General features: G+C 41.3%; 2 protein-coding genes across 2 annotated transcripts; both read left to right on the forward strand.

Annotated features, from left to right (window-relative positions):
- The first annotated feature begins 113 nt into the window (after nucleotides 1-113).
- dnajb1a (DnaJ heat shock protein family (Hsp40) member B1a) lies at nucleotides 114-3,881 on the forward strand. Its single transcript, XM_028598595.1, has 3 exons — nucleotides 114-753; nucleotides 2,177-2,766; nucleotides 2,901-3,881. Exons 1-3 carry the CDS (start codon nucleotides 543-545, stop codon nucleotides 3,129-3,131), a joined length of 1,032 nt encoding a protein of 343 aa, XP_028454396.1. The 5' UTR covers nucleotides 114-542; the 3' UTR covers nucleotides 3,132-3,881.
- Nucleotides 3,882-6,675: 2,794 nt separating this feature from the next.
- On the forward strand, nucleotides 6,676-10,790 carry gipc1 (GIPC PDZ domain containing family, member 1). The gene is made up of 7 exons (XM_028598598.1): nucleotides 6,676-6,940; nucleotides 7,455-8,016; nucleotides 8,098-8,283; nucleotides 8,476-8,656; nucleotides 9,322-9,434; nucleotides 9,545-9,626; nucleotides 9,728-10,790. Exons 2-7 carry the CDS (start codon nucleotides 7,717-7,719, stop codon nucleotides 9,877-9,879), a joined length of 1,014 nt encoding a protein of 337 aa, XP_028454399.1. The 5' UTR covers nucleotides 6,676-6,940; nucleotides 7,455-7,716; the 3' UTR covers nucleotides 9,880-10,790.
- The last annotated feature ends 1,095 nt before the right edge of the window (nucleotides 10,791-11,885 follow it).

Here is an 11,885-nt window from a genome sequence, read left to right on the forward strand (position 1 = left end):
GATAAAGCAATTAATTTACTCCAGACACCCAAACAAGACCAGTTTTATTCTGAAGAGCTGCTAATACGTAGCTATATCGTTTTCAGGGTTTTAATTTAAAGACAGATATGGACACTTCTTAAATGTGGTTTAAACGAAACCGGAAGTTGTTGGCAGTAAATCCTCTCGGCTCGGTAGTGATGACACACATCAGCAGCATCAGCTTCTTCCAGAAGTTTCCTCGCACTGTTTTTCAGCTCGGCGACAACACACGGACAGTCCTGTATGACCACATTGTTTTATTTTGTGCGGTTTAAGTTAACTGACATTCTTTCTCCTCGTCTCAGTTGTCTACGGACTGTGATAAGTGAGGGAAGCTAACCTTGACCGTTAGCTAACCAGCTACTGTCCGCAGCAGTGACAGCTGAGGCGGCGGCGGCGGTGGTGGTGGAGCCAGCTAACCCGGCCCACAAACGGGACATCCTGATGCACTCAACAGAAACTGAAGCATCTGTGCTGAAAATGTCTTTATGAAGTCGAAGAAGAAGTGATCGGTTATTGACATGGGTAAAGATTACTACAAAGTGCTAGGAATAGCCAAAGGTGCCTCTGAAGATGAGATTAAAAAGGCGTACAGAAAACAGGCCCTGCGCTATCATCCCGATAAAAACAAGTCTCCCGGATCAGAAGATAAATTCAAGGAGATTGCTGAAGCCTACGATGTCCTCAGTGATGCCAAGAAAAAGGACATTTATGATCGCTTTGGAGAAGAAGGTAACTGAACACTTCTCCCCACAACTTGCATGTGGTGTAGTTTGTACCACCAACGTTACTTTACTTCTCTTCACTTTAGCCTTTAACTAGCTATGACTTTCCCATACAGGCCTGGATCTCCTTTATTGCACCTTGCTTTGCGCTTATGCACTGCTGCACTTCTTTTATCATGTCGTATTTTACTAGATTTTATGCATTCTATGTATTCTATTTTTTTTTAACTTTATTTATATTATTATCGTTCAGTGGGTTTTAATTGTCATCTTATTTTCCATTAATTATGTCTGTCTATTTTCATGTAAGGCACTCATGTAATGTTGATTGTAATTTATTTATTGTAAAGCACTTTTAATATACATTTCTTGTATGAAAGGTGCTATACAAATACAGTTACATTATTACATTTTCATACAACTTGTGATGTTAATCTTCAGCAAACTTCAGTAACCTGCTTGTTCCATTAATGCATCCTCCTAATCGGTTATTGCTGTTTCTGGCATCTTTCTACACCAGTAACCACACTGTGTGTGTGTGTGTGTGTGTGTGTGTGTGTGTGTGTGTGTGTGTGTGTGTGTGTGTGTGTGTGTGTGTGTGTGTGTGTGTGTGTGTGTGTGTGTGTGTGTGTGTGTGTGTGTGTGTGTGTGTGTGTGTGTGTGTGTGTGTGTGTGTGTGTGTGTGTGTGTGTGTGTGTGTGTGTGTGTGTGTGTGTGTGTGTGTGTGTGTGTGTGTGTGTGTGTGTGTGTGTGTGTGTGTGTACACAATAGGTGTAACTGGAGAACCTACTGGAAACAACTAGTTCTTGCCTGTCAGTCTGTCACTGTAATAATAATTCTGATTCAACCAGCTCAAAAGTGCACTGATTTGTGTCTTTTGGCAGGGTTACTGTCTATATTCTTATGTGCAGGAATAGAGACCGCGATTAAAAAGTAACTTTCATTGCTAGCATCATGATTATTAGTATTCTTGCAACTAATTTATATTTTCTTCATCGGTTTATACATTGGATTTTTGTTGGGATTAAAAATTTACTGGTTAAAATTGAAAACATGCTCATAATTAGCATTTGTTAAATTCTAACTTAAATCCAGCAATATCTTGTATTTTTTACTAGATTGCTGACAACATAGTACAGTTTCATTGGTTTATTCACAAAAGCTTTAGCAATTAGGATAATTCCATTTCTGCAGATACTTTCCTACTAGAGCCTGACCAATACTGGGTTTATTGAAGCAAATTCACATTTTAAAAGTTTAAAAAGTCTTATAACTTTATGCCATCCGATAATACTTTTTAAACATAAGCACAATCAAACACACACACACTTCTAACATGCAATTTATTGTTACCTATTAGCTGACATTAGCTGAATATATTTGCCATTCTTGTATAGCGTGTAAGCTCTATTTCCTTCTGTTTGCCTCAGGATTAAAGGGTTCTGCTGGCGGTGGAGGTGGAGGTGGAGGACACAGTGGTCAAAGCTACAACTACACCTTCCACGGAGACCCCCATGCAATGTTTACTGAGTTCTTCGGTGGCCGCAGCCCTTTCGATCATTTCTTCGCACAAAATGGGGAGGATGACATGGACATCAACAATCCCTTTGCACCGTTTGGCATGGGAAGAATGCGTGGCATGGACGGGTTTCAAAGATCCTTTAAATCCCACCCAGGAGGCCTTCGCAGACCGCACGAGAAGAAGAAGGACCCGTCTGTGATGCACGAGCTGAAGGTGAGCCTGGAGGAGGTCTTCTCGGGCTGCACCAAAAAAATGAAGATTTCCCGCAAGAGACTCAACCCAGACGGCTGCACAGTGCGCAACGAAGACAAGATCTTAACGGTCGACATCAAGCGCGGCTGGAAGGAGGGGACGAAAATCACCTTTCCCAAGGAGGGCGATGAAACTCCCAGCAACATTCCTTCAGACGTGGTGTTTGTAGTTAAAGATAAACCCCACCCGGTGTTCAGAAGAGAGGGCTCGGATATAATCTATCCTGCAAAAATATCACTCCGAGAAGTAAGTGAAAACCCGTGTCCGTAAATATCACTCAGACATTCATTTTTCGTTTGATGTACACAAAAAATATAGCTTGTTTCAATAATATTTTGCCTAAAGATGTTTATTATCCTTCTCTCTTGGTCTTACTCCAGGCGTTGTGCGGATGCACAGTCAACGCCCCGACACTAGACGGCCGGACCATCACTGTGACCTCCAGAGATGTTGTCAAACCTGGAATGAAAAAGCGAATCGCTGGAGAAGGGCTCCCTCTATCCAAGTGCCCCGAGAAGAGGGGCGACATGATCCTGGACTTTACAGTGACATTTCCCGACAAACTGGGCCAAAGCACACGAGATGCACTCAAGCAGATCCTTCCACCATGACATGAAATGATAGAAGTTTGCCCCAAAAATCCAGCAACACAGTCCCCTCTGCAGTTTAGTTTGGACGATTGAGGCTCAGGGCAGATTTGGTATTCAGCTGTTTAATTTTACCGTCTGAATACCAAATCCGTTTTCTTACCCAGCATCCAGTCAGTTTATTGAGTGTCTTAAGACTCGGAAACTTGACAGAGCAGCTTACTTTACGTTTTGTGTGTGTGTGTTTAGCGGAGTAACCGTGTTAAGTAATAGCCTGCTACAATGTCAGATTCAGGCATGAAAAGTATATAGTGTGTATACAGATATTGATACGAGTTGTCATGTTATAGGTGATGGTTTGGCTGCAAGGAGTCAAGTGTATTTTAAGTTCACTTGGGAATGTAATAAACTAACTGAGGATTTGTTTTCACAGCAGCAGATTTTGGGAGTGCTTAAAGGGAGCATGCAGCCAGCTAATTAACAATCCTCAGGTAGTTTGAACTACATTACTCAACAGGACAGTATTTTTAGTTGCTTTTAGATAACGTTAAGGCAGTGTGGATCCTAAAGGCCTTTCTATGGTTGTGCGTAGAATCGACAGTGTACCCCTGCAGACCCCTATGCGTCTACGCCGGACCCTACGCCGTAGCCTGACGTGCACCTTTCGAAAAATTTTACTACACGTCGCAGCGCACGTCACTCGGCCGTGGCTTGGTAGCGTTGCATTTCCCCCCGACTCATTTCCTGGTTCTCCTTCTCCATAAACAACATGAAATCAAGGAGAGGGTTAACTTTTCCTGCTACAGATTTCCCACCTTGGTCAGAAAATCGCCGTCACTCTCTCACTTCTCCCTTGCTCTATCACCCACTCCCCACACACAGACACATGCCGGCTCGACACACACACACACACCAGCGCACAAGTATAAACATCAGGCCACTTACGTAGGCTACGGCGAAAGCTCTGCGCGGAGCCTCCGCACAACTGTAAAACAGGTTTAAGAGGTAATCTGATCCTTTGTATTGGCATCAATACTGACTTTCTGAAGAGGAGCAGTATCAGCCAGATGTGACCGATCAACGTTAAATATACTTTTCTTGTCAACTCAGTGTTTCAGTCATCTACACTCAGTCACAGCTGGCTGCCAGTTTTCAGAGCCACAATCTCATAAACTGACTAGAAGAATATCATTTCAATATGCACAAGCCTAAAAATAATGACAATGTATTAATAGATGTCTCCAGTTATAATTAAGAACAGATATTAACTTACATTTATGTAACCTTACGTACGATAATTCATACGAGTTACAGATTTTAAATTTAGGAAAGAAAGCACTGATGAGATATGCATCATCAGATTTCTGAGTTTAGGTATCAAATTGCTATTGGGAGAGTGGTAAGACTTTTTGTGCCAAATAAGTGTGTGTGTGTGTGTGTGTGTGTGTGTGTGTGTGTGTGTGTGTGTGTGTGTGTGTGTGTGTGTGTGTGTGTGTGTGTGTGTGTGTGTGTGTGTGTGTGTGTGTGTGTGTGTGTGTGTGTGTGTGTGTGTGTGTGTGTGTGTGTGTGTGTGTGTGTGTGTGTGTGTGTCAAACTACCAAAAGCTATTTACTGCATCTGTACCCTTTGCATACAGTATGTACCATGTTTCTGCCAGTGAGTTTATTTCTTCTTCTTTTTGACCCAACATGGCATCAGTCTGATCCCTGCTAAATATTGCAGAGACTGAGATATGAAAATAAGTTTAAATGCCTGCAGAATATATTTTTGTTGAATTATTTTGTCTTATATGCTCTCGTACCTGAGAGCATCCGCTCCAAGATGTACAGAATCTGGAAATATCGAATTTAAAAGTTCATTAGGAATCTTAAGAAAATATATTGAACTCAGTGGCATATTTAGCCCTGTGCACCTTGACTGTAGTGATGATGGATGTTAGTAAATCAGTTGGTTTATTTTCGCATTTTTAAGTATTTTTAAGTTTGACTGCCCCTGCTGGAGTTTTAAGTTTCTAACGTGGTTTAACATGAATGTAGAGATGTGTAATCTCTGTAATGTGTACGTTTTTCTTGCAAACATTTTCCTTTTTTAAGGGAAAAAGGTGTACTCATCTTGTTTTATCTCTGGTTTATGTAGTTTTGAAATGTCTCAGGTTGGCATTCAAGATATTTTGATTTTTAACAACCAAGCTTTTACGAATTGATAGCGGGGTGGACATCTTTAACAGACCCTCCCTATGCTGTGATGATTTGCATTTCCACATTAAAAGAGACCGGCAAATATCTAATCAATTATGGCCTACGTGTTTGAGTTATTGAGGACATTTTAGCGATTAAAGCATTGAAAGCTAATTTCATGGTAGTCAACATATTACTGTTTAATATCTTGTGAACAGATTTATTTATTTATTTATTTATTTATTTATGAACCTTTATTAGAGGATCAACCCCATGAGATGCAGCATCTCGTTTTCATGGGGGTCTTCAGGATCACGTCCAAACAACAGAATAGCAGAACAACAGAGTATATACAATCAAATAAAAAATAAATAAAAAAAGAATCATAACAATAATAAAAAACACACATGCCCGCATGTACACACACAAGCTCTCACTATCCCTACCCCCATCCCCATCACATGTAAAATGTTTGAGATTTGACACTTAAAGATTCAAGAAAAGTTTTCCTTTCCAATGTATGCAGTGCTTTTTATTTATTTAATACAAAAATTTTAATTGCACAAAAAGGTGAGATTCAAAGTTAATGTCTGTGTTGTATGCAACATGGTCTTGTAAAAAACAACATTCTTCTAGTTACTGTAGTGTACTGTACGCTCAGCATCTATTATTATTATCATTATTTTACTTTACCAAATAAATCTTAAAATTGATATGTGAGCTTCACAAGCCTAGTTGGTTTTGATTAAAACAGTCATGTGTATACAGTGGGGGAAATAAGTATTTGACCCCTTGCTGATTTTGCAGGTTTGCCCACTTACAAAGAATGCAAAAATCTACAATTTTAATCATATGTACATTCTAACAGTGAAAGACAGAATCCCAAAGAAAATTCCAGAAAATCACATCATATGAATTTATTAAAATTGATAACCATCTGATGAGGAAAAACAAGTATTTGAACCCCTGGACAAACAGCATGTTAATATTTTGTAGAAAAGCCATTATTGGCCAGCACAGATGTCAAACAGTTTTTATAGTTGGTGACAAGGTTTGTGCACATTTCGGCAGGGATGTTGGCCCACTCCTCCCTGCAGACAGCCTCCAAATCATTCATATTTTTGCTTTTCCGTTTTTGGTTTGAAACCAAAAACGAAACATCGACCCGTTATTTTGTTTTTTTTATTTTTGGTTTAAAACGAAAAAAAAAGAAATGAACCCAACATAAGTGTATAAGTGTGGGGAAGTGAACAAGGCTGATCAGGAAGATGCTTGATCAGCTTCCCAACAGGTCTGAGTAAACTAACTCCAGAAGATGGCAGTAGTGCTACATTAAGGATCCAAGCTGCCGTTAAATCTCAAAGAAGAAGAAGAAGAAGAAGAAACACTGGAAAGTGAAATGGGGTTTAGGGGTTTACGAGGAAACCTGAACGCATCAGTGTTTCACCCCTGCTGGGCATAAATCAACAGCAGACAGAGACGGGATTTACCTACAATCTGCCCAGGCCAAGTCGACCTGTCAGGAGCAGCAAAACATATTGGACTTTCGCTGCAAGCGCATATTTTTTGGCAACTCACAGCAGCACCGTTAGCAGGCTAAGCTAGCAGGAAGAGCTGCCGGTAGTTGGCTAAAACTTAACGTTAACGTTACTCCGGGTAAGAATAACTGGCCTTCCATACTCCCTTCTGTTCACATTTAGCGACCATAGTTGAGCTAACGTCAGCTAGCTAACTAACCTCAGCTGTTCAAGGCTCTTGAAATAGTCACTCTTATAATTTCGGGATTAACAGTCACTGATTTAACTATCTTCCGTTTGTAGAAGGTACATGCTTAGCTAGGTGTCAGTGTTTGTGTTGCTAGAAGAAGTGAAAGATGTGTGGAAAATGTGCTTCACAGCTAGCTAGCAGCTAACATGAGCTCTAACGTTATCTGATGTCCTGACTCCACGCTAAGGTTTTGTTTGTTTGTTTGTATGTTTGTTTTATACTCCACGCTAAGGTATAGTTAATGTATCGTTCAAGAAGAGCTAATCAGGCAGTGCTAATGGAAACCAACATGATGTACTATTTCGAGGAGACGTAATGATAAAGCATGTTTAAACTGCTGGTATAACCGAGATGTCACTGCTTTGGTAAATGTATGACAAAGGGTTTGTGTCTCTATTTACAGCTGGAGACCACCCACTGCAGGCTGCTGGACTTGACAGATCCAGCTATGTAAGCTGCTCTGATGTGTGGATTTCACATCCATTCAGCGCCTGGTTGAGACAGCTTTCAAACTGGTCTGGAGGACCACACTATAACTCTGACATAAACATCCAACAGACCTGCAGCTCATTTTGCTGAACAGGTGTATGTTGGACTGGATTGTAGCATAACTCCCCAGAGCAGCCTCCTCCCTCCCTTCCCTTTGCTCTCCCTCTAGCACTACTATGCCTCTGGGTTTGGGAAGAAGGAAGAAGGCGTCCCCGTTAGTGGAGAACGAGGAAGCGGAGCCTATCCGAGCAGGTCTCAATGTGCCAGGTATGGATGGCCTAGATGGAGGTGTTGTCGGGCTGGGAGAAAGTGCCACCTCTGAAGGTCTGCCGCCTCCACCCAGCAGCATGCGACCTCGCCTCATCTTCCACACTCAGCTTGCTCATGGCAGCCCCACAGGCCGCATAGAGGGCTTCAGTAATGTGCGGGAGCTCTATGCCAAAATTGGTGAGGCTTTTGGAATACCGCCATCTGAGGTGAGGCACTCTACTGATTGTGTACAGTGTGAATAGAAAGTATACTGGTAAATCTTAATGGTTTGTTGTCTCCCTCCACAGGTTATGTTTTGCACACTGAACACTCACAAGGTGGACATGGATAAGCTGTTGGGAGGCCAGATTGGGCTAGAGGACTTTATTTTTGCCCACATTAAAGGACAGCGAAAGGAAATAGAGGTGTTCAAAGGAGAGGATGCACTGGGTTTGACGATCACTGATAATGGAGCTGGCTATGCTTTCATCAAGGTGAGAATTGTTGTAATAGAGTAGAACATTGATTTCTTTTGACTCAAAGATCCACAGGGGAAGGCGGGACCCTGGACTATATTAGGAAATAATTTCTGCACTGAATATTAAATGTGAATAGATTGCACGTGACTGGGAGAGAGCGATGAACTGGATAGTGGTTTATATATTTTGAGTTTTGCTGTTTTTTAGAGAATCCGCGAGGGGAGCGTCATCCACCAGATCCAGGTCATCAACGTGGGTGATATGATCGAGTCGATCAACGGCCATCGCCTGATTGGGTGTCGACACTATGAGGTGGCCAAGATGCTAAAGGAGCTGCCTAAAGGGAAGGAGTTCACGATCAAGCTGGTGGAGCCTCTCAAGGCCTTTGGTAGGTCTGGGAGGAGGAGTCATCTGAGACAGGCTTAATCGTGATATTAGTTTTTTCCGCTCCACAATCTCCAGCGTGATATGACAGCACAACATGCTCCTCAACTTCTGTCATCTGCTCTCTCTGGACAATCTCTCAGCACACTCTGTGCATGTGGCTATGAAAGCAGTATTTAAGTCTAGATCTCATTGTGTTTTAGTCGCCATGCTACATGTTCTTTACACCTACTTTTGATTTTTTTAGTTCTGCTCCCTGATTTATAATTGGTGAAATTTTATTGCGTAAAACTAATGGAATAAGTGCCCTTGAGGCACATATAAATTACATGTCATTTAGCGAACACTTTTATCCAAAGCGAAATACAATTACTATATATGTGAGAGGCCTCTGGAACTCTTTCTCAGGGACACATTGGCTGATGTATTGCAGTGGGAATCGAACCCAAGCCTCCCACACCGTAGGCATGTGTCGTATCCACTGTACCACCCCCATACACAACATACATAGACAACACAGTATGGCATTAAGTAATGTAGGGATTGAGTTTAAAGAGGTTTGGGGGGCATGATGTGCAGCACTACGAAAGCTGGAGAATAACCGGAGGAAATCAGATTTGTACGACTGTACAAAGTGTTTAGGGATCTTTGTTTGACCATTGTACGTAGATATGATCGGCCAGCGGTCTGGAGGCTCCAGGTCAGCATCAGGGGTTCAGCTGGGGACCGGCAGAGGAACTCTACGGCTGCGCTCTAAAGGTCCTGCTACTGTGGAGGAGCTGGTGAGTGTTTTTACAACATCTGTGGACTAATAACGGGCCTCTCTATTGTTTAGAAAACATAATGTTGTTGCGTTGCCTGAGTCTGTGCGTTGGATTTTTTTTCACTCCAGCCCTCTGCATTTGAGGAAAAGGCCATTGAGAAGGTGGACGACCTGCTTGAGAGCTACATGGGAATCCGAGACAGCGAGCTAGGTAAGTGCATGTTTGTTGGCTCTACAGGTGTCAGAATTGGTTGGTACAACTAGCTGTTTCGTGTTGACTAAATATTCTCTACTCTCTCTTCGTCTCCTCAGCGGCTACCATGGTGGAGCTGGGAAAGGACAAAAAGAACCCTGATGAGTTTGCCGAGGCTTTAGATGAAACCCTCGGGGACTTTGCCTTCCCAGACGAATTTGTTTTTGACGTCTGGGGTGCCATCGGCGATGCTAAGGTTGGCCGAGTGTAACCACAAAAAGTAACCGCGCAGACCAACTGTTTGCGTGACCCCCCACAACATTCAGCACTACTAGGAAACACAACACTACCGTCATGAGTTTGTTTTAATTCCAGTGTATACTGCTATTATTTTTAATTTAGAGTGTACCCTTTTGGGAGACTGCGTAGGCAAAGAGAATAATGGCAGTTAGTGGAAGAAGAAGGTGACTCTGATGACTTCCCAAGTGCTTTTATTTATCTTCCAGCTTTTTTTTTTTCTTCCCAGAAACTACAAGCACGCTGATGAGCATTCCCTTTGACCTGCATGTCATTGTTGTAATTGCTGGCAGTGGAACAAATACAGCACAAGTCTCTAATATGGGAGAAAAGAAAGACAACTGCTAACACAAAGTAAATCTTTGATACTTAGCAAACAAAATGTGATATTTCTTTTTTTTTTTTTTTTTTTTCCACATTGCACTGTGTTGCACTGCGCTGTAAACCAACAACAGACGTGAACAGAGATTGCGCTGTACCTCACCCGGTGAGCGGCACAGTGATTGCACAGTACAAGGCATCGGCCTCCCTGAGTTACAGTCTTGTCCTGAACCACTCGCTGTTACAGTTATGGATCCGTTTAACAAGCATGTGCTGTTCTATTCTTTATCTGCTTAATGATTTCTGCTGTTTTTTTTTTTTAGTCTTTGTTATTTTGGGTGAAAGAAACAATTGTAGTTGCTAAAGGGTCATAGTAACATGTAGCTTGCTGACTAAACGATCATTGGTGTTCGTTCACCTTTTAACACACTCCATACTGTAATGAAGTTACCGGCAGCACATTCCATTCTTACTTTCGTACATTTGAAAGTGTTTCAGAGAATTGGTGACAATTGACCTTTTTTCATTGAAGGTGGGGATGAGAAGCAGATGGGGTTGTGGGTTGTGTTGTCTTTTTTATATATATATATATATATATATATATATATATATATATATATATATATATATATATATATATATATATATATATATATATATATATTTTTTTTTTTTTTTTATATCACTAGTGTTTTTATATAAAGTGATGTCTATTTTAAAACAGGGTTTGTGTAATGGATGATTTTGATCTTGTGTTGCAACTACTTTATTTTGAAGAATTACAGAAGACAGTATTAAACAAGAGAAAGTCATGAGATGGAGTAGTTGTGTAAAAAGGAAAAGGAATCTGTTGAGAACAAAATGCCTTCATTTCTTCTCATTTCATGCATTTTATACATTTTTGTTAGAAGTATGCATTCTGGTGCTGAAAAATCAAGTATCCTGTCATTGGCGCAAATACCAAACTACTTCCTTCACGTATCACAGTGACTTGTGTTCATAGAGAGAAAACGGGCAATGCTGCACCAACTACTCTGCTGAGGTAAACGCGTCTTAAAAAAAAATGTTTTGGTGTTAACCTTTTCAGTATATCCAAATGTATGAAGCTATTTTGTAGTTTTGTTTCATTCTTCAGAGTTAATGAATATCTAAATGTAATGAAACTGATGCTAGAACACTGTAACACTGAGAAGAACACATTATTTTGATGGCTTTGTATTACACTGTTGTCAATGTCCTATTATATTGCAATAATAACATTGACATGGCAGTCCTTCCTGTTTGGTCTTTCCTAACACAACACAATTCTCTGCAGTTTTAAAGGTCCCATGTCACTTTATGAGTTTTTTTTAACATTAATATGAGTTCCCCCAGCCTGCCTATGGTCTCCCAGTGGCTAGAAATGGCGATAGGTGTAAACCGAGCCCTGGGTATCCTGCTCTGCCTTTGAGAAAATGAAAGCTCAGATGGGCCGATCTGGAATCTTCTCCTTATGAGGTCATAAGGAGCAAGGTTACCTCCCCTTCCTCCTCCACCCATGAGAGATGGACATCATGGCTTTCAAATGAGCAAAGTGGCGGTTGGTCAAGGACACACCCCCACTCTCCACCTTGCCCCCCCCCCCCTCTCTCTCCTCCTCAATAGCTACAGATACAGAAA

The sequence above is a fragment of the Perca flavescens genome, chromosome 15, assembly GCF_004354835.1.
Source record: "Perca flavescens isolate YP-PL-M2 chromosome 15, PFLA_1.0, whole genome shotgun sequence".
Taxonomy (NCBI): domain Eukaryota; kingdom Metazoa; phylum Chordata; class Actinopteri; order Perciformes; family Percidae; genus Perca; species Perca flavescens.

Coding starts and splice junctions, on each gene's coding strand:
- dnajb1a (XM_028598595.1), top strand. CDS start 543: ATGGGTAAAGATTACTACAAAGTGCTAGGAATAGCCAAAGGTGCCTCT. Junction 754..2,176: donor TGATCGCTTTGGAGAAGAAG/GTAACTGAACAC, acceptor TGTTTGCCTCAG/GATTAAAGGGTTCTGCTGGC. Junction 2,767..2,900: donor CAAAAATATCACTCCGAGAA/GTAAGTGAAAAC, acceptor GTCTTACTCCAG/GCGTTGTGCGGATGCACAGT.
- gipc1 (XM_028598598.1), top strand. CDS start 7,717: ATGCCTCTGGGTTTGGGAAGAAGGAAGAAGGCGTCCCCGTTAGTGGAG. Junction 8,017..8,097: donor TTGGAATACCGCCATCTGAG/GTGAGGCACTCT, acceptor CTCCCTCCACAG/GTTATGTTTTGCACACTGAA. Junction 8,284..8,475: donor CTGGCTATGCTTTCATCAAG/GTGAGAATTGTT, acceptor GCTGTTTTTTAG/AGAATCCGCGAGGGGAGCGT.